The following is a 21,945-nucleotide window of genomic DNA, read 5'->3' as shown; positions in this document are numbered from 1 at the left end:
AATAATAAAAAAAAATGAGGCACCGACAGCCGAGAAGAAGGCGAACAGAAATGAGAAGACTCGGGCTGTTTGAGCTTCCCGCCAACGTAAACAGTCATGATTCACACAGCACCGCTCCTTTCCATAACACACACACACACACACACACACACACACACACACACACACACACACACACACACACACACACACACACACACACACACACACACACACACACACACACACACACACACACACACACACACACACACACACACACACACACACACACACACACACACACACACACACACACACACACACACACACACACACACACACACACACACACACACACACAGAGTGTAAGGAGAGGAACACACTCCTGTTCCTCATCAAGCCCTTTGATTTGTACCCCAACACCAACCGAAGTGCAAAGTTCTGCCCTTGTGTCCAAATCGGATCGCTTCCTCCATATTTACATTCTCATCAAACTAAACTCTTCGAGTCAAACTGAGGGTAAACAGAAGTAGGGACCGGCGCAGTCCTGCAGGTCTTCAGAACCACGGATGAGGAAAAGACTGGAGTGGCGGCCTGCTTCAACGAGACCAACTGAAATTCATCCAGCTTCCTGCTGCAAAAACACTAAGGGAACAAACAGCTTCGACCAACCGGGCTGCTGTAAATGAAAAAGAGACGGTTTCCCTCTCGCTGTGATGGGAGCCCCTGTTTGAGGGACGTTAACATTTTACTGACTGGTTCTGGTTCTGTAGTGGTTCTGGGTCCGGGCTGGCCCTGAAACGAGGAAGCAGGCCGGCTGAAGCTCCTGTAAACCTTCTTATTTCATGTCTCAAGAAGGAAACATGTTAGCTTGTGATCCAACAAACAGCCTGTAACAGAATGATTCATTCAGACACCGCTCCACTCTAAAGCTAAAACAAATCTTCATGCTCTCTAAACCCCACGTCAATCGAAACGCTGACTGAAGCTGATGCTAATTCTGACGCTAGCTAAAGAATCCAATGCTAAAACAGCTGACTCTAATCTTGATAAGAGCTGAAGAAGCTGATGCTAATCTTTGCGTGAGCTGAAGCTAACACCAATCTTGACTGACAGCAGTGTGAAAATCAGTTCGCCGACACAACGCGGCGTTAGCACGTGAAGCTAACAGACCTCACCTGTCGACAGCCAGTGGACACCAGGAATCACTAAAGGAACCAGAAACTCTTCAAACGTGGGTTAAATGAAGTATTTCCAATCAGCAAGTGGCTGCAGACCCTGAAGTGAAACAGGCCTGATGTGAAGGGAACCGACAGAATCTCTCCTCTTTGTTCGCAGGTCACGGTTTGATTGTTTCAATCATTTCATTCTTCATGTCAATGATTCATTTTTGGTTATTTTTTTCCACCCTGAGCATAGTTTAATCTGAGAACAGAGTTTAGAAGCTTTGAAAAAAAGATCACTTTCCAACATGGAAGTTTGTGATATAATTATTTTACGGCACTTTAGTAAATATTTGATTTATTTTCCTGAACAGTTAGGATTTGGCGAGCAGCAGCAAATGAAATTAGTGCGGCCATGTGGAACAGAAATGCCTGAATTAACTTCTGACCCGGTCAGAGAAACAAGGTCAAAGTAAGTCCAGTCTTTCACTCTGGAAGACAGAAACGTCCCAGGATTTAAATATCTATTTACAAATGTGTGAACGACTCAAAACGTCCTTAAGACCTGGGTTTCCTGATTACTGTGCAGTCCTGAAGTCAAATCTCATCTGTGTCAGTTTGTGCAAAACAATCACATAATCAAGTTATAATCCAGGCTACCAACGGCATTCTGGGTAACCGGCGGTGTGTTCAGGGACCACCGTCTTGCACTTCCAGCATTACAGACATCAGTGTTGTTGCTGAACGGAGTCCGAACTGAGAAGGAAGGACGGCTGAACACACCCAGGAGCGGCTTGGTCCGGCGTGGAACCCTCAACCCCGGTGGCTGTCCAGCCTCAGCCAGTGCAGGCCCTGCCGGGTGTACCGCACCATGGAGCTCATGGCTGAAGAGAGGCTCAGCGGACCCAGGACGGCGTCCAGCTCCGACAGCAGACCTGCAACACACACAGACACACACACACACACACACACACACACACACACACACACTTAGAACCCCCCTGGCTTGACGGCCGGGCTTTGAACCACGTCTCCACCCTGAATCTGTTCTGGTTGGATCTGGTCCGGTCTGGCGGTGGGTTCTCACCGCCGCCTCCCTGAGCCAGCGCCTCCGCCTGCTCCCACACCTCATGGGAGCTCAGCACCAAGGTGGTGATGCCGACGTAGTTGAAGGCCACTTGCTCGATGGCCTGAGGAAGTACCGCGGTGGACCCGGCGCCGGGGGACGGCTGGTCTGCCGCCCTGGAGGGACGGAGACGTGAGACCTCACCATGTTGACGGAGACACAGAGCAGTGACGAGAAGGAGGAGGCGGACGACTCACCTGGGAGGGTTGTGCGTCGTCTGAGCAAAAGTCTGAAAAAACAGAAGAAGAAGAAGAAGTTCAACAAAATGCTGGTTCTGATTTTCCACAGCAGCAGAACCTCCAGCGGAGGACTCACAGCGAAGTGCTCCGTCAGCGTCTTCGAATACTTCACTGCAGCTTTACGTTTGTGGCGAAACATGGTCATCTGCAGCAGAGCCTGGCACTTCAGACTGCAGGACACACACAGACACACACACAGACACACACACAGACACACACACAGACACACACACAGACACACACACAGACACACACACTCTTCTTCAGTCTGTCTGGAAAGCTTGAAAACACGTGAAGTGCTACACGGTCCTCTGCTTCTCACCATAGAGACAAGAAGTCCTTTTCTGAGGGAGAGGAGGAAGACTCCCCTGAACTCTTCAGCTTCAGCACGAACCTGCAGAGGAGGCAGGAAGTGGCGTTCTGAACATCTGATGCGCAGCGCAGCGGGCGCTCGGCCACGGCGGCCGGTCATACTTGAGGAGCTCCACCGTCTCCGCGAACATGGTGTAGGAGGACGTAGAAATCTGCGGGTCCTTCTCCATGGCGATGCCGCTCTCCACAAAGAACATGGCCGCCTCCAGGTAGCTGAAGGCCTTCCGGAGCTTATCCGGCTGCAGGGCGGGAAACAAAGCGGGGACAGCAGTGAGTCCACAGAGCAGCCGCAAGACGCCAACAAGAGGAGCTCTACCTCTGCGTCTGCTCTGTGCTTCAGCCGTTTGGCCTCCTTGATGTAATGCTTGACCGGATAGCGCCTGCAGGAGGAAGCGGACACCCAGGTCAGTCTGCCGTCTCCACAAAGTCTTGGAAATAAATGCAGAAGCAGTGGGAACTGCTGTGAGGCTCCGTGCTGCAGCATCTCTGGGCCTCACGGTCTCACTCTGCTGCTCTGACTCCGTCCCAACGGAACAACACACTTCTGTGAAAAGCTTTTCATTTGCTGATAAAACTCATTCAGAAGTGTGGGCGAGAGCCGTCTCTGCTCTCAGGGTTTTATTTCCACTGGTCAAACACCTCCTGAGAGGAAAGCTGTTCCTGGTCTCACCTCTCCTCCGGCCTGAGCAGCGGCCGGTTGGTCAAAGCGTGGCTCGTGGGCTGTGAAGGCGACGGGGCGGCCGGGTTCGTCTTTGGTGGCTTCTGCTGAGCACAAGGCACAGTACTGACGACAGATGAAAGCCGTGGTAATTACCAGTACGTGCGGTCAACGCTGAAGACCTTTGCCCTGTGTTTCCCGCCGCTGTTCTTCTTCTTCTTCTCTCTGCTGGAGCCTTTGCTCCTCGCCGGTTCCCCGCTGGACTCGGGACTCCTCCCTGAACAGCCGCTCTGGGGCTTTGTGTCCTTGAAGACGGCGGGCTGCTGTGAAGTCTTCCTGGTCTTCTTCCTCGCCTCCGCTGGCTTGTTGGACATTCTGCGGAGGAGGATCAGAGAGCTCGGTGAAGAGCAAACGAACCTGGAGAACAAGCCGACTGCTGGAGGAGGCCTACTCTGGTTTGGCAGGAACAGTTGGGGTACTGCTGTTCTCCAGCTTCCGTTTCTTCCTGGGGACGGCGGGATGTTCCACGTCACCCTGGAAGGAGACAAACCGCACATGAAGACAGACCGGACTGGGTTCACGTCCAGCAGCACCGGGCTCTCCCTCACGTTGGGCGTTCTGTGCCTGCTGCTGGTTTTAGCGTGTCTGGCAGAGGCGTCCCCTCCGTCTGCCTCCCTGACCGCTGCCGAGGGCCTCACGGGGCCGGGGGGCCCCTGGGGGGAGCTGCTGGGGGTCTGAGGGACTCTGGAGAGCAGGCTCAGGTCCAGCCTCACCAGCAGGGACGGAGGACTGCTGCTCAGGCCCCGGCCGGCCTTGGCCGTGCGGCCGGGCTGCTTGAGGCGCTTGCGGCTGACTTCACGAGGCGCCGCTCTGGACCTGCTACGACTCCCTGTGTCTGGAGGAGCCAGAGAGGGCGGGCCGGGCGGAGCAGAACTCTGGGCGGGGCAGGAGCTCCGGTCTGGATGTGGAGCACCACATGATGGACAGAGAGCCGGCGGGAGGATAGAACTCCTTTTGAGACGGATTTTAATGGACACCTTGTCCTGGGAGTTCCCGCCGAGTCCGGCTTTCGTCTTGACCTTGGGTTTGTCTGTGAAGCTGGAGTCTCTGGTCTGAGCGGTCGCCGCGGCGCCCGGACCGCCGGCTGCAGTGCTCTGTGACGGTTTCCTGGAACCGCGGCGTCCGTCCCCATCAGCAGGGACGGCTTTCTGGAGACTGAGCTGCTGGGGAGCACCGGGGCCGGGGGTGGACTCTGCTTGGTGAGAAGAACCCTGGGGCTCCGCCTCGCCGCTGGGGGGGGCGGCGGCCTCCAGCCCGGAGCGCCCGGAGCCGGGAGTCCGCTGCAGCGGTCGGTGAGCCGGCCCTTCAGAGACGTGAGCGGCGCCGTGGCCTTCAGCGCCGGAGCTCTGCTGGCTGGACCGGATCCAGTTCCCCAGCTGCCAGTCGCCACGGCCCAGAGCCGGGCCATCAGGCTGTAGACACAGACACACAGACACACACACCATGAGGAAACGTGCAGCATTTATACTGACGACACACAAAACCCAGGAGCAAGACGCCACCTGTGGCTGGTCTGGCGGTGGGAGTGGCTCCTCGGCGGTGCGTTCACTGTCCGACTCGGACCCAGAGCTGCTGTCAGAGTCGCTGGAGCTGCCAGTGTCTCTCCTGCTGGAATGTCCTGCTTCTGAGGAACTGACACACAAACACACACATAAACCCTATTGGTCAAAATATAAAACACCTCACTTAAAAAACAAAAAACAAACAAGAAAAAAACAAGGTTTGCTCTGAACACAGTTTCAGTTTTAAAACGTTTTAAATGTTGGTAATCAGATGCACATAATTAACTGCTAATAAGTGTGACAGTTGTAGACGCAGTCTCCGGTGTCTCATACATGAGACATCTCGGTTCATACATGAAAAAGCTGCACGAGCTCGGAGGCCACGCCCCCTCACCCAGAGGCCACGCCCCAAACTGGCTGAACTTTCATCAGCTTGGCCTGGAGTGTGAACAGACCTAAAGAGGAGCAAAGATGCAGCAGGGGATTCTTCAGTATCTTCTGCTCGGCGGTTTAAAACACGTCTAAATACAAAACCAGTCTTGAGGAGTCACCTACTTCGAGGAAGGTTTTTGCTTGAGGTTGGATGAAACCGAAGATGAAGAGTCATGATTTCCTGGAAACAGATGTAAATACAAAAAAAAAAAAAAAAAAAAAAGGAGATATTCTCATGATGCAGTCTGATCGACACCAACAGTCAAATATTTCCTGAACCCTGAATAAACCTGAACCTGGCTGAACAGTCTCTACACCTGAAGTGGAGTCCAGCGCTCCGTCTCTCAGCAGGTTCATCAAACTCAGTCTCACCCTGAACCGAGAGTCCATCTGCTCTGAGACAGAAGTGTTCGGGTCCACAGCAGCTCATTTGAGCTGGTTTAACTCGGAGTAGCTCCACCTGGAGTTTGGTGCGTGAGACGGTGTGGATGAAGCCCCGGTTTGACGAGTCGCCGTGGCGACGGGGAAGCAGAGGAGGGGCTTCACTCCACTAGAACCGATGTTTTAATGCACCGATACGATGTGTATGAACATGATGAACCATGACGAGAATGTTTAATTCTCTGCTCAGTAACGCTGCTGATTCATCCACTGATCGTTCTCTGAACATGTTGGTGAAGAAAGTCTCCACTGCGGCTGAAGGACTCCAAGACTCACTGATATTTTTAAAAATGATTGTTTTAAATGACAGACAGCAGAAATATGCTTCTTTAAACTCTCCAGCTGAGTGAATGAATGAGTGAATGAATGAGGGAATCAAACACTGCGCTGCTGAATGTGGGAGAGAAGCCTTGGGTTTTGAGGCTTCCCTGACTCGCGGCTGTGAACGCCACCTGCCGAGCGGACGAGCACGACTTGTGTTTGGAGCTAATCTGCTGAGATTCACTCAGTCCTGAGCGACGGCCGAGTTTTCTGTGACTCATGGTCCGCTGGGTTTCTTCCCTCGTTACTCACTTCGTCCTGGACATGAGGAGACACGCTCGCCGTCCTGGGAACAGTGGAAGAAAAGGAAACACGGGTCAGACGTGCTGGATTCACGTCAGAACATCAGATTTCTGCCGGAGCTGAAGAAGCCTCACCTTGGCTGGGAGGGGGCCCGTGGAGGGCTGCTGGGTGCTGGGTGTGTGAAGAGCTGTCAGGACAGGAGGCCAGCACTGAGTCATTTCCTGTGAGCAGGAGAACAGGAGTCACCAAACACACTGCGCCTCAACACGGAGACGACACAACCCAAAACACAGACGCTCCGGGGTCTGGCTGACATCCGAGAGCTGTTTGACAAGTGTCTCATATCTGAGGCTGGCTCAGCTGGTCCAATCCTCCACCTGCTCTCTAAATGAGACCGTTTCCACAGGAAGGAGCCAAATCTGACCCAGAGTCTCGTCTTCACCGCTAACAGGTGAGCTTGTTTACACTGAAAACCCAAAACCAGTCAAGAGAAGAGTGAGAGAGAAGCCCTCGGCGAGTCCACAGGCCGGTCTGAGGGACGTCTGGAGGTCTGGAGGTCTGGCTGAAGGCTGAACGTGGACAGAAGATCAAAACACAGGAACTTCAGAAGCTCCAGCTCTGAAGCTGCTTCTGCTTTTGATGGCAGGGGGTATCAAACATAAGGCTCGTGGGCCAAAACTGGCCAACAAGAGGCCTGAATTCAGCCAAACCACCAAGCAAATGGAAAAAAAAAAATACTAAAGAAAACTGATTTTTTTTTTAAAAAAGAAACTTCTTCAGGGTGGCAAACAGCCATGAAAGCTGACTTCCTGCTCAACGCCATGCGGTCAGGGAAAACATGGTCAGTCAGCCTCACAAGAAGCTTTCATTAAAATCTGCTTTATGTTGAGACTGCAGTCACTTCCAGAAGTATTGGTTTGTCTTTTGCAAAAACATTTCTATCCACACCTCACCATATGAAAGCTCTGAGTATAAAGATCATTACAGCACCAGGTTACTGATACGTTATAATGATGGTGAAGGCTTTAAGAAACACACTGATCCCACTCACACCGGCTCATCCTTCTATCCTTCATGGTGAAAATGTGTGACAGTGAGATCTAAGAGGACTCTCCTCTCTCCTTCCTCCTGCTCTGGTGCAGACTTTCCATGCTGCTCTGCAGCCTAACGGCACAGCCCCGGCCAGCAGCAGCTGCACTGATGCTGAACTTTGGAAAGTCAGGGAGCTGAGAGTTAAATGCACGGAGCAGAAGCAGTGATAAGAGGACTCCTGCCCGGAGAAGACGTCTGAAAGAAAACTGAAGGGAAGGCTTCTTATCAGCAGCGGAGGGCTGTTGAGCAACTAGAAACATGTTTGCTATTTAGTGACAGATCAATGAAAATGCAACAGGAGCCCAGTCGGAATATGTGAGACCACAATCTGTCCTGAGCCGAGTACAGCCTGTACCCTGACGCTGTGACGGAGCAACAGGCGGACTGCTGCACAACAGCCGGCAACGCTTCCCTGCAGCTCCGCTCCTCTCCTGTCTGCATGTGAGCAGGGCTGCAGCTTTAAAGGAGACATATGATGCTATTTTTCAGTCACGTCATATCGGCCTCAGAAGCCCAAAAACATAATAATTAAGTTTGTATTAAATTCATCCTATGTTCGGAGTTTCAGCGGTGTAAAAAGTCGCTCTGAAGAGTCGTCCTCAGGACAGCCTGTTTCTGAGCCTTCTTCCTGGTAGCTTGAACACATCTGGCCACGCCCACTCTCACAAACACACATGGTGGCGGCACAGTTAGGGGGAGGAGTTAAATCCACTTATTTCAGGATAAGAGGACCCAACTCAAACTTGACCGTTTCAGCAGACATTTTCACAAAATGCGGTGTAGCAAGACAGGGAGGAACCAGACAGCTTTCACATGTGAACGTCATAATGAGGCCACGGCAACAAACACTACTATAAGAAACTCTTCACAAAGTGAAAAATGCTTAATATGTCCCCTTTAACAATGGAGAACACGGAGAACAACGCACTCTAAACGTTAACAATGAAGAACTCAGACATTCACATGGACAGAACACCAGGTTGGGTCGTTGTTACTATGGTGACTGTCAACTCTAAAACTAGCAGGACCAGGAGGATCTGGACTGGAATCAGGACCAGAACAACTGGTTCCTGCAGTGGTGGTGCACAGGAGCAGTAGCAGTGTTGCTGCTGTCTGCAGAGTTGGAGCCTGAGTGTTTCCAGAAAGCTATGTTTTCTCCCGTTTACATGACGATGACGTTGGAGCATTTTCAAAAAGTTGCGTTCACAGTATTGTAGCATAAAGAGACGACCAATCAACAACAAAAGTTTCACACTTTCACTTGAAAACATTGTGTAAACGGGCCCTGAGACAGGAGAGGGAGCAGCAATTTACTAATACACTGAAGGAAGGCCTCCAAACTTAGTCTGCTCGGCAGGAAGGGAAAACGGTGTGGAACACTTTTAAAACTGCGAGGATGAAGTGATCAGATCAGAGAAACGTAGGTGGGAAGAGAACCATATCGAAAACAAGTCCACTTGTTTCTTTTAGACAAAAAAAAAAAAACCTACACAAAGTTTGCATGAGAGAGCAGAAGGTATGAACGCTTGCTTAAAGATAATTTACAGCAGTGATGCAGTGGAGATGGCTTTCTGCTGGAGTCTTAACTCACAGAGCAGTCCGGTCAGAATGTTTTGCAGTTTTGCTGAGAAAACCTTTCAAAGCTGATTATCTTCACATTGTGAGTAAATCTGAGAAGCGAGCGCTGGACTTACCCTCAAGATGTCCTCCACACACTGTGCTTCATGTGCTCCTGTCTGTTGAGACACACAGGAAGAGTTTGATTAACGTCTCAATGTACAGTTTGTGCAAACACAGAAAATGAAGCCAAGTGCAGGGAGGAAATCCGTAAAGATCTGTAAATCTGTCCTGTGCACCTCCCATCACTCATTCCACACCGTGCAATGCAACAATACCAAAACCCCTCAGAGGCACGTCCATGGCCAGCTGCAGGAGCTGCTGGCTGTCATCAGGCCTGTGTGTGAAATCAGACACTGCTGCTTCAAGCAGCGAAAACACCACAAACTGAAACATTCCGCTTTCTTCTTATGAGAGTGAAGAAAGGAGACAACATTTAAAAAAAAAAAAAAGAAAAAAAAAAGAAAAGAAAGCTGCACTATCTTAAAAACTGGACCAGTGGTGCAACGGGCCTGCAGCGCTGGGTAAACAGTGTGTGTGGACAGACGGCGCGGGTGTTTGTTTTCAGGCCTCTCGGAGGTTTTGCTTCTGAATGGACCGTGTTGGAGATAATGTCCTGCTGAACGGGCCCCCGGGGCGGCCGTTACGTAAGCTGGTGACAAAGCTCATTCATTGTTCTGCACGGCCCAGAGGTGAGTTCATCAGAGGCAGCAGCACACACACACACTCACTCCACTCACACACACTCACACCTGAGTGGGACGTGAGACGACATGCTCAAAAAGACACCGGGGGCCGAGACGTAAAGACTGAACACTACTGACTATTGTGAGTGCAGGATGATCTGCACGTTCTCAGTAGATGGACAGCCATGACTCCCACTGTTAATGTTTGGAGTGTGTTGTTCTCCCTGTTCTCCAATGTTCATGTTTGGAACAACTGTAAAGCAATGCTTGGGTTCTAGGTAATCTTCCCGGGTTGATCCGCTGCAGGCGTTGAGGTGTGTGTTGTTGACATGCGGGACAGCTGTAGTTCTTGTGTAGATTTATGTTGGCAGGTGTTGCTCAGAGGCGGTGAAGGCCGACGGCGGGCGTTAAACTCGCTGTGGTGCGGAACGACGACACATTCTGCACAGTGGAGCAGCCAGCTAACGGAGGAGTGACTGATGGGACGGTCTGAGGGAACCCCAACACATCAAGAGGAAGATCAGCGGTTCTCTGGCTATCAATACTGTGAGAAGGAAAAGATCGGTCTCCACTCGTCAAGGCTGACGAGGATTGATACTTTACTTTGTTGGGCTGTCAATCAATTCTTCTATACGGCTTAAATCAGATCAGGCTCACAGGGTTCTGGAGTCAATCCCGGCTCACAATGAGCAAAGGCAGGGGTGTGACACACACATGCATGCACGCATGTGTGTATAAGTAATGACTTATATATGACCTACTGCAAATGAGAAGCTTAACTCGGCAGTGAGCCACTGGTAGGAAATAGGAGAATGAGTCACTGGAGAGCCATCCTGCACTGGATCAGTCCCAGCAGTACAAACAGCAGCCTGCTGCTGCTGCAGGAGGGGCGGTGGGAGGAGCTGCAGGTGAACAGAGTTGAACTGGAGTTCAGCCAAATGCTCCAAAACAAAGACGGTGCAGGACGTCCTCCAACAGAAGTGATGGGGTCTTCAGAGAACGTCCCGGGAGCAGCAGAGCCGACACAACGGGACGATTCCACTCGTCTTATCAGCTCATCCAGTCTCAAGACGCCACACATCGAACACTCCAGCTCTTCCTATTCACATCATGACAGGCTGAATGCAGAGAGGAGGCACGGCTCTGGATGTTAGACTAGTAAACATCATCTCCCTGCCTTTAAAGGTCAGTTTGGTTCAGTGACCCTACAGGACTCAAACGACGGGACAGCAGCTGCGTAGCAGCAACAGCTCACCTCTGAAGAGCACAAAATGCTCATTACCACCTTTAGCTGACTTTAAACAGCAGATGGCTTCAAGATGTGAGGTTATGAACTCACCTCCAGAGACGGCGGCTTCGCGCTGGCCTTGTCCAGGTCCGATCTGCTGATGAACTCCGCTCCGGGGACGTACGGCTCCGGAGACGGCTTCAGCTCCGGCGACTCGCTGGCCAGCAGGTCCTGACCGTCCATGGGCCGGACGTAGGCGGTGGGCTTCTGGGTCGTGGCCGAGCAGGGCGGCTTGGAGGACAGCGGCGGGGGGAAGGTCTGGGACGGCAGCGGGCCTGGCCTGGTGGTTTGAGACACGGCCACGTCTCTGGGGGACTGCTTCATGTCTCGTGCGGAGACGTCCCCGGTGATGACGGACTCTGCGGGGGGGTCGGCGGACCTGTGGAGCCGCTGCCTGTCAGGGGTGTCCACAGCGTCTGCGTCGGTGGTTTTAGGGCCGGTGGAATGAGAGGGCGGCGGCAGCTCGGCGTCCGGAGGAGGAGACGACGGTTCCAGGAGTTCTGAGTGGACTTCGCTCTTCAGCTGGCGCGCCGAGCGGCCGGGCTCGCCGCTCTGACCGTGGATCAAGGAGGGAGGGGAGCGCGATGACGACTGTCCCACGGCTTCAGGAGAAGAAGAGGCGCTCAACATCTTGGAGGGCTGAGAAGAGCGGCCGACGGCAGACGGTCCTGTGTGGCTTTCAGTGGACGAGTGAAGGACCTGGCTGTGGAACGGCGGCTTGGTTGACGGGGCTACGTAGGCAGGAATGGGAAAACCCTCCATGGAAAAGGGACGGGGACTCTTCACATCGTCATAGCTGCCAAACATCCTCCTGATCCGGCTGGAAAGCTCATCTTCTTTGTACACCTACAGACAAAAAAAACAAAAAAAAAAAACAAACAAAAAACAGACAGAAAACATTTTGTCAATAGACGCCTGATATTTTCTTTTTCTTTGGAGCATTTTGTCCCAGAATGATGCTCTGGTGGACCATATCAACAGCACCACCACTCTGGCATCCCTTCTTCTCTTTACGTGATGTTAAACATTGTTGATTGTCATGAAAACAATGTCAATATTAGATTTTTTCTGGACTTCCCATAATTTTTATCTCTATTCTTAAATCCTTTCCAAACGTCCCAGAGAAAACAAACTTGACATCATGTGGAAGCCCGCCTACTGCCTGGGCACTCAGTGGAGGATGGCTGAGGGAAAACAAAGGCTTTTTTGCGTATTGTCCTGGATGAACGTTCGATATCCGGTGTTTCTATCACAACATGAACAATTCTGTAAAGAGTCGCTTGAAATCACACGAAATGTGATTCACAGTGACTGAAAGCATGTGCAAAACCCTCATTTCAACAATAAATAAGCCTTTTAAATCATCCCCTCGGTTCCTAAAAGTTCTTATAATAGGGAAGTCTTTATTTTAGCAAGTTTGATGACGTTTGCTCGAGACGTTACAGGAAGTGCTACAATCCACCCACATTTTTAAACCTGGCAGAATCAAACCATGCTTGAAGCCACCGGGCAGGATCCAGACCTGCTCTTCACACGTTCATCCATCACAGAACAGAGCTGGAGGTGAAGCGGCAGACGGTGAACCCCGCTGAGCACAGATCAGGGACCAGAGCCTTTAGAACTTCACCTCCTCCGTGTGTGCCGGTACCTTGTATGGTTCCCCCAGGACTGGAAACTTGTCGTAGATGAGATCTTTGGTTTGGCTGGTTTCTTGGGTCCTCTGTTTCCACGCTAGAAGGCGAAGACGATTCCTTTCTTCAGTCAGTGTGCTGCTGAAGTCAAAGAAACACACGCTGAGCCGACGCTGCTTTCAAAAGTAGAATGAGAGTGAAAAACATCTTATCAGCATGTTTCAATCATGACTTTGCAGAGACTGCTCCTCATAACGCAACCAGCTAAAAAGACCAGAAAACCGAGGTTCTGCTTCCTGCCTCGGCCCCCCCCCCACCAGAGGGGCAGTGCCAGTGTCTAATGGGAGATGATATTCACGGCTGAGACTTCACTGCACCATTCACATCTGTTCTGTCTAATCCCTGTAGAGGACTTCCTGCCCATTCAAATATCCAACCAACAATTACAGATCCACGTATTGCAACACAGCCGGCCTCCTGCTGTACAGGGTAGCAGCAGTCCCACAGGGGTCAGGTCCGGCTTCAGGCTCACCTATCTGCACTGGGGTCAGCGCTCCAGCCCCATTCTGACATTGCATAGTTGTCCTCCCAAAAATACAGGGCTGATGCTCCTCTCTGACAGCAGTCCCAGCGGGATGCTTCCATGGAAACAGGCGGAGCGGCACAGGTTTGGGCCCATGCCAAACAGATGAGCGCTCACTCATTAACGCAGCAGAGACTCATCAAACGGGCACTGCCCAGTCACACTCGGCAATACCCAGAGGTGGACAATGAGGCTGATCCGAGGGAAAACCACACGGTAAGCTCACAAAGCACACCAGAAACACAAGGTGTAGCGGACTGACTGCAGTGCCGCCTGATGACGCCCGACTGAAGCAACAAGACAGAATTCTTCATGAAACACATGGACTCGTCACACAGCAGCATCAACGTTCAGGTGGTCATAATGTTGTGGCTGACTGGTGTGTACACGGAATCAGATTTGTGGGGTGCAGGACAGAGGTAAAGCATCTCAGTCTGATTCAGCTCCTTCAACAGAAAGACAGCAATGAAAGAGGCAGCACCAGAAAATGAGTCAGAAAATCTGAGAAACAAACCCAAAGAAACCCCGACAGGACGAAGACGCTTCATGAAAACATGGCTCCAGTCCACCGTCGAGGCACAACTACATTACTGGCCACGCATACATGATGGCTTTTAATTGGGAATTAATTATTCAGAATTAAAGTATTCTGCTTCATGTTTACATGGGAATATTAATTCAGAAATAAGGTTACATGGGAAACAATATATTCCGCTGTCACTCTGGAGGTTGTGAAGGGTTCTGATTGGACAGCGGGCAGACGAGACAGATTCACGTCTACTGGAAATGAACAAACTCCACTTCCTGCGTTTCTTTTGTTTCTTGGTTAACTTCGATGCTACAGCGTTAAAAAAGGTCCTCTTCATGCTTTCGTCTTCACATGGTGCTACATCAATGCTCAGCCAAGGTTTTCTTTTTCCCCCACAGTGAACAACCCCCCAAAACCAAACCAAAATAACTCTGACAATTGCAAAACAATGTTATGTACCAAAGGAACATGTCCTGTCCAAACTATTCCTGATATTGACAGAAAATGACTGACGCTCTGTCACTTGAAACGCAGTCAGAGAAACTCAAGAGTATTTTCCATCTGAGTCAACTTCTTCAGACAGAGGTGTAGCAGGTGTAGCGGGTTCAGGGGGCAGTCTGCCCTTCAAATACCCCGAATGTACAAGAGAAGGGACTGAAATGTAAGTTTGCACATTATGAAGGAACTTCATCCTGTGCTTGGATCAGTGAAGATCCTGAACCATGAAGAGGGACGAACGGTTTCAGACAAACACGAAGGCGACCGGACATGATTCACTGGTTATCTCATTTAATCCAAGTGTTTTATCAGCCGTGAGAGAGAGGAGAGGAGAGGAGAGCAGCCGGGAGGAACCACCGCAGCTTCCAGCTGATTCTCTCTCTCACACACACACACACACACACACACACACACACACACACACACTCTGACACAGAAAAACCTCCTCTTCCTCACACTTCCACTCCGGGTTCTAATCTCGTGCTGAAACTTGACACTCCACCGCGAGCAGCTAATTAACTCCGGTCCAACGGTCGGTGCTGGCGGGGGCTCGCGCGCACGGCCTATAACGGCTGCTGGCCGCGGTGGGACTGTGCGTGTGCGTGTGTGTTTATACGCGTGTGTCCGCTTACCTCGGCTGAGATGCCATGGCGTGTGTTTCTTCTCACAACAACCGGAGTCGGTTGCCTTGCCTTGCCGAGCCGAGCCGAGCCGAGCCGAGCCGAGCCGTTCCTCCCACTCCGTCACATTGTTGACCGGCGGCGGCTCAGTCACTCTTTAAAGGGCTCGCGAGGCCGACGTGCTCCCGTCCGCACTCCTCTGAGCTCGTGTGCGCGCGTGTTTGGGTCGCTCGCCGGACCGTTCTATCTGCACGGCCGCCCGGGGGCCGACCTCCGCTGAAACACTCACGTTTCTCCGAGAATGTCGCTGAAGCTGCTCCGACCTCGGTCTGGGAGCGAACATAGAGTCAGTCCAACCGCAGATTAGATTTTATTTTCCAGTTTTGTCCACTTTGGTGCAGTTTGCTCAAACTTTGCCCCGTTCCCCCTGCGTGTCAGACATGGTACGGTCACCTGTGTACTACGTTACTTTAGGAACTCCGGATGAAGTATTTTAGTGCTGGGAAATCAGTTTTTCAGATGGCTTCATTCTTTCTGTGGTTAAATTTGTCACGTAAAGCCTGTACTTATTTATATTCAGTGTTAACCTGTCAAATTTGATATTTAACTTTCTTTTCTATTTATTCTATGTGTAAATAATGAAGTATTTCTATTGCATTCTATTCTTTTCCAATAAAGTTATCCCACTTTCAACAGAAATACCATTGCTCAAAGTATTGTTGAAAATAAAAATGTATAAATATGATCAATGAGTAATATTTCTTGGGGTGTTTCTTTCTCAGTATGTGATTACATTGAGAGTGTGGTGAAGCAGTGGTTAGTTTTCATGACTCACAGCGACAGGGTCAAGGGTTCAAACACCTGGGCTTCCAATGTGGATTTAATGGGTTTGCTCTGGTTTTCTCTCACAGTCCAAAAACATGCATGAGGTTGATTGGTGTGAGTGTGTGTGTGTGTGGCTGTCTGTCACACTGTGTGTGTGTGTGTGTGTGTGTGTGGTGTGTATAGTTAGCTGGGATTATTTCCAGTGAACGGTGACCCTGGGCTAATAGGTATAGAAGGTGGATGGATTAACAGCATGTAATCCAGGGGTGTCAAGCTCAAATGAGGTCAGGGGTCACATACAGGGGCAGGGTCAGAAAAATGGCAAAGCAGGGAACATCTGGACGCCTCCACGTGTCAGTGCTGGTTCCTGGTTCACAGGTTTCTGTAGGTTTTGTTTCTTGCAGGATTTGCCCTGCGGCAGCCGTGTTTATTGACTTCATCAATGTGTGGTTAGGTGTCCATCTCAGCTTTGACTCTGTTGATTGTCAGTTCTCTTCCTTCACTCTCCTCAAAGCAGCCAGTCAGCCACTGCTGTCTCGCTTTAATTTGGCCGCTAGATGGCGCACTGAGACGTGAGCAAAGTGTAAATCAACAGTGACTCCCAGTGTTGGTGAGAAGTGGAAGCAGTGAGTTCTGATGGAATCCTGCATTTATCTTAATTTACAATAACATTATATCATTATGATTATCTTCACTTCCAGTGTTCTGCAGATCCTCTGTAATGTCAACAGTTCAAACAGCAGCATAAACAAGCATTCCTCCTGTCATCCCCAAACCTGAACCTCAATGAACCACATTGAGGTTCAACCTCTTCATAGCTCTTTTTGAATCCACATCACTCTATCAACTCTCTGCACATAATTCACTCCAAAACTGTAACACAAAAATATTTCAGAGTGTTTAAAGGCATTTTAAACTGCAACCCTCCTCTATGAAACTTAGCCGTTTTCTCTGTTACAGAACAGTTTTGAATATTACCAGGTGATAAGTGATTCTTTGTTTTATGTATTATCATTGCTATAGTTTTAAACTCCACAATATCTCTGAATTTTAAAACTCTTGATTGTGGGAAAAGTGGATTGTGTGTTCTCAGAAACCAACCTCGTGCTCAATTCGTACTGCTCCGTTGTACAGAATAACAAGTGTTAGTTGTTTTCGAGGTTTTTCTGGAATAATAGAAAGCCAAGGCTTAGGGTGTCCCTTCTTTACTTGCCGTATGACAGGGGTGGACTACAACTGGCTCATATTCAGTGGGATTATTGTTCAGCCCAGCTGAGGGCCGCCATGTTCTGGTTTCATGAGGGAACAGACTTACCCTGGCTACAAGTGGAGCGTCTGTCCTCGGGGGAATTGACACTACATAGATTTTTATATTCTGCCCCCTTAAATTTTGTTGAAAAAAAACAACCAATCCCTTTGTGAAAAATACTATAGGCTCTATGCGCAACTCAACCACTTCCTGAACTTCAGGAGGTTCCTTGTTTCCTGTCTTTCATGATTTGATGAGCTGATTAATGCAGGTGTGTCTGAAGTTGTTACAGAGGTCAGACACACCTGCATTAATCAGCTCGTCCTATCATGAAAGACAGGAAACAAGGAGCCTCCTGAATTTCAGGAAGTGGTTGAATTGTGTATAGAGTCCATTGTGGTCTGGTATGAAGTACATAAATATCTAGAGGATTTACCAGGACTGTCTTGTTTTTCACCGATCTGGGGCAATGAACATTTTAGCCCAGCCAATAAAGATTTAAAAATTGGTTAAATAATGGTATTGCTTTTAGACTTACACAAGAACAATATTTTGTTGTCGTTTGTCGATGTGAAAAGTAGATTTGATATCCCGAAGAAACACTTCTTTAAGTACTGACAGATCAGAAGCTTTATTTCGTCTCGCCTAAATAATTCATCTCAGCAACCTCCATTATCCATGCTGGAATCATTCTCCATACAGAATTGCTTCAGCAAGGGGCGGGTTGCTCAAGTAAACAGAACAAGGATAACTCTGACAGAAAAAGACATGAATGATCACAAGATCTGAATGAAGACATTTCTCTGGAAGAATGGGGTACAATATGCTCTAGGGCCCAATCTCAGACCATTAACACCCGACTACGCTTGATACAATACAAGTGGATAACGAGGCTTTACACTACTTCTGCAAAATTGAACAGATTTAACCCTGGCATTCCAGATCTTTGCTTTAAGTGCAGTGAATATCATGCACTCTATACCATTGCCTGTGCTTTTAGGGAACTGGAAGAAGTATTTCTCCATACTTCCACACAGTAAGTCAGATGAGGTAAAATCAGTGAACTGTGAAGAAAATAGAGAGGTTTCTGGTCCAGCATCTCCTTTTTGTCCAAGACTGAGCTGCTTCTGGATGTTTTGAACATGTATTATTTGAGTTTTCCAGATAATTTTGCCATCAATCAGAACTCCTACAAAATTGTTTTTATGTACTCTATTTCTGCACCCTCTGTCTGTACATTTACCTGCTTATTTATTCTGCCTTTTCTAATAATCCAGATTTTTATTTAAATACTTTCAAATACGTAGCTTTATTCATTCTAAGATGCATTCATATCGATGTCCTGCCCTGAAAATTTGGCAATAGTAGACCCATATACCAAAGCTCCGATCTCAAAAATATAGAAGAAATTGTTAGAGGCTTATTGGAATCTACAGACCACAAAAGAAGGGCATGGGAAGAAGATCTTGAAAAACAAATTGCTGAATATGAGTGGGAAAAAGTTTATTGTCAAGCACAAACACTATCTTTTAATAGTAGATTAAAATTGATCCAATATAATTGGCGAATGAGAACGTATATAACCTGAAAAACTGAATAAAATCAACCCCAATATTCCTGATAGCTGTATAAAATGTAGCGAGGAAAAGGGAACTCTATCCCACTGTATTTGGAAATGTAAACGGCAGAGGACCGGATCCAGCTCCCGGTGTGGAGCGACCCCCCTCAGGAATCACTGGAGTTAAACTGCTAAAACTTAAGAGGGTGTGATACAAAGTTAATATAAAATAACTAAGATAAGATTATAAAGTACATAATAAAATATAACAAATAAACAGAATAAATAGATAACTATAACAACCCCCCCCCCCCCCCCCCCCCCCCCCCCCCCCCCCCCCCCGGTTCCCGTCAGCAAGCGTACGGCCGAGTTTTGTAGTAGTAGTTTATACAACTATAAAAGGTCCACTAAAAGCCAGATTAAAAAGGTGTGTTTTTAACCTCCCTTTAAAAACATCAACAGTGTTTGCGGTCCTGAGGTTCTCCGGCAGGCTGTTCCACAGGCGGGGGCCGTAGTGGCCAAAAGCCGCCTCACCATGAGTCTTGGTTCTGGTTTTAGGAACACACAGTAAGCCACTGCCAGAGGACCTCAGGGCCCCGAGGGTCCAGACGGTAAAAACAGATCAGCTAGATAAGAAGGCGCAAGGCCATTAAGACATTTAAAGACTAATAAGAGAACTTTAAAATCCATCCTGAAGCAGACAGAGAGTCAATGTAGCGACTGTAGAACCGCTGTAATGTGGCCCCGCCCCCTGGTCCTCGTCAGAACGGCGGCTGAGTTTTGTAATAGTTGTAGGTTTGAAATACTCTTTTTGGGAAGACCAGAGAGCAAGGCATTACAGTAGTCTAATCTACAGGAGATAAAAGCTGCATTAGCACCTCTGTACTGGCCTGAGAGAGAAACGGGCGACTCTGGCTTTATTCTTAAGATGATAAAATCCAATCTTAGTAATGTTTTTAATGTGTGGAATAAAACTCAGCTCAGAGTCAAAAATCACGCCCAGGTTCTTAACTGATTGTGCTGGTTTAAAATCTAATAATTTTAGTAAAATTTTCTCTCTCTGACCTTCGGGACCGATAACTAAAACCTCAGTCTTGTCCTGGTGGAGCTGCAGGAAATTCACTGCCATCCATGACTTGATGTCTGAAATACAGTTAAAAAGGGTTTCTATTGGCCCTGACTCACCAGGAGACACGGCGATGAACAGCTGAGTGTCGTCAGCGTAGCTATGGAAACTGCTGCCGTGTCTCCTGATGACGTCCCCAAGTGGGAGCATGTAGAGATGAAAAAGAATGGGACCTAAAATTGAACCTTGGGGAACCCCACACCTGATTTCATGGGTTCCTGAGGAACATATATCCAAACTTACTTAAAAACATCGATCTGTGAGATAAGAACTGAACCAGTTAAGAACGGTACCAGAGAGGCCCACCAGGTGACTCAGTCTGTTTATTAAAATGTGATGGTCTACTGTGTCGACGGCGGCACTCAGAGCTGGTTGGAGTCGATCTGTGTTCTCTGAGGGCTTGTTTGTAATGAAACCACACACACTGTGGAAAACAGTACACTATAAACACTAACCATGGATTTCTAAATAAAGCTTCTTCATGCACTGCCTGGGAATCGAACCCAGATCACAAGAATGGGAATCTTGCATGATACCACTACACCAGCAGTGCTGTTGCAGATAGTTTATTTCAGTCATAACCTGCTTGACGTTTTTAAGTTTTTGAAGACCCTACAGTTCCATGAAACTAAACTAACCTTCCCTCCCTGTGACATTAGGCATCAGTGAACTCAGATTTTCTTGCAACACCAAACATAGTTTGTAAAGACGCAAAAACGAACATGGACGTCTGAACTTCCATTTACCGTGTTTCACGCACTATAAGATGCACATGAAAGTCTGTAATTTTCTCAAAATCCAACAGAGTGCCTCATAATTGGATGCGCCTTTTTTGTGGCAATTACGGTAATCACCCTGATCATATGAGCAAACAACCCCTGCTTGCTAAGCTGCTAAGCTAGCTAGTTTATACAGAACGGCACACACGAAGCTTCAGGCACATTCTCCACTCTCTCAACAGCGGAGCACGGCACGTCGCTGCACAGCCGGCCGACGTGGGAAGCGCCTGGACACCGGGCGGCAGCCTGCATGCTGCGACGCCGAGAACGGCCGGCCCCCGCCCGGCAGCTCACCCGCCGGGACGCCAGGAGCAGCTGGCCGGCTGCGCCTGAGCTGTCGGTGGGGCACTTCACTCAGGAGACCGCAGCTGGCTGAACCCTGGTGACCAAGCGAGTTAGAAGAGTCGTGGCCGCTCTGAGCTGCATATCCGTGAAGAGGAGCGATCCTCAGTCAAACTCGCTCTGATATGTCACTTTACTCACACATTTCAACTGAGAATGTAACCACCCAGACTGCCAATATATATTTCGCTCATGTATTTCGCTCATACTATTCTATACATCCTATGCGCCTTAAAGGGGTTGTATCATGCTTTTTTAGCCCGTCCAAACCCTAGAAATGGCATTAAAGGGCAACTCCGGTTTTTTGACACCTGGACCTTATTTATAGGTGTGTGCATGCTCATATACTCACTCAGACAAACATCGTGCAGCTCGGAGTCCTTCAGAAGTTATTTAGATCCAAACGATGTAGCCGTACTAGCGGGGGTGCCACAGCAATGGAGCGTTAGCGCGGGACATAATCTCTGCAAAGTCGCTCATTTCGGCTGTATTTTTCCTCCATCGGCGCTGGGTTGCCTTTCGGTCGGAAAGGGGGCCTCCGGCGGTGTCCCGTGGCCTGGCTCAGAGCGCGCATCCGCCGAGCGGCGGAGATCTGGATTCTCCCGGCGAGGAGAGCGCTCCGGCCGTCGCGCGTCCCGCGGCCGGCGTGGAGCGCGCCTCCGCCGGGAAGCGGAGATACGCTTCCTCCCGGCGAGGAGAGAGCTCCGGCCGCGGCGCGGCGGGCCGTCGTGCGTCCCGCGGCCGGCCCGGAGCGCGCATCTGCCGGGGAGCGGAGATACGCATCCTCCCGGCGAGGAGAGACATCCAGCGGCCCAGCGGCCGCGTGTGAGCCGTGCGTCTTCGCGGGTGTCCGGAGCCTCCGTGGAGCAGCTGAGGGCCGTTTTCCAACTCGGCCCCTGGAAGTCAGACGCCGGGGCACCGTGACAGCCGAGGCCGACTCAAAGTGCCTCTCTGCTGGGGAGAGGAGCGCCGCAACGTTCCCA

The 21,945-nt window shown here is 49.6% G+C and overlaps 1 protein-coding gene and 1 non-coding gene across 4 annotated transcripts; both read right to left on the bottom strand.

Moving 5' to 3' along the window:
- Positions 1-289: 289 nt before the first annotated feature.
- On the bottom strand, positions 290-15,256 carry LOC115382999 (AF4/FMR2 family member 1-like). 3 transcript variants are annotated; one of them, XM_030085003.1, is made up of 19 exons: positions 15,096-15,256; positions 12,871-12,994; positions 11,274-12,068; positions 9,326-9,367; positions 6,674-6,760; positions 6,549-6,582; positions 5,658-5,715; positions 5,103-5,232; positions 4,149-5,012; positions 3,992-4,074; positions 3,723-3,915; positions 3,553-3,644; positions 3,199-3,262; positions 2,985-3,121; positions 2,833-2,904; positions 2,587-2,680; positions 2,469-2,500; positions 2,233-2,387; positions 290-2,080 (listed from the first exon to the last, which is right to left on the bottom strand). In XM_030085003.1, exons 1-19 carry the CDS (start codon positions 15,110-15,112, stop codon positions 1,959-1,961), a joined length of 3,195 nt encoding a protein of 1,064 aa, XP_029940863.1. In that variant the 5' UTR covers positions 15,113-15,256; the 3' UTR covers positions 290-1,958. The 3 variants fall into 3 exon arrangements, 2 of the variants coding, with proteins under 2 accessions (XP_029940863.1, XP_029940864.1); XM_030085004.1 differs by having other exon boundaries at positions 12,871-12,991; XR_003930614.1 differs by lacking the exons at positions 290-2,080; positions 2,233-2,387; positions 2,469-2,500; positions 3,199-3,262 and having other exon boundaries at positions 2,637-2,680.
- Positions 15,257-20,323: 5,067 nt separating this feature from the next.
- Positions 20,324-20,394, bottom strand: trnag-ccc (transfer RNA glycine (anticodon CCC)). Its single transcript has one exon. It is a non-coding gene; the product is annotated as a tRNA-Gly (tRNA).
- Positions 20,395-21,945: the final 1,551 nt, after the last annotated feature.

Source organism: Salarias fasciatus (genome assembly GCF_902148845.1).
Source record: "Salarias fasciatus chromosome 7 unlocalized genomic scaffold, fSalaFa1.1 super_scaffold_4, whole genome shotgun sequence".
NCBI classification, from domain to species: Eukaryota; Metazoa; Chordata; class Actinopteri; order Blenniiformes; family Blenniidae; genus Salarias; species Salarias fasciatus.
Note: the sequence above shows the minus strand (reverse complement) of the source record. Positions and strands in the feature narration are given on the sequence as shown.

What these genes read in the sequence shown, in the direction of transcription:
- LOC115382999 (XM_030085003.1), bottom strand. An exon ending in AAGCAAAAACCTTCCTCGAA is followed by an intron (nt 5,233 to 5,657) that starts GTAGGTGACTCC and finishes TTTGTGTGTCAG; the next exon opens with TTCCTCAGAAGCAGGACATT. An exon ending in CGCTGACGGAGCACTTCGCT is followed by an intron (nt 2,501 to 2,586) that starts GTGAGTCCTCCG and finishes CTGTTTTTTCAG; the next exon opens with ACTTTTGCTCAGACGACGCA.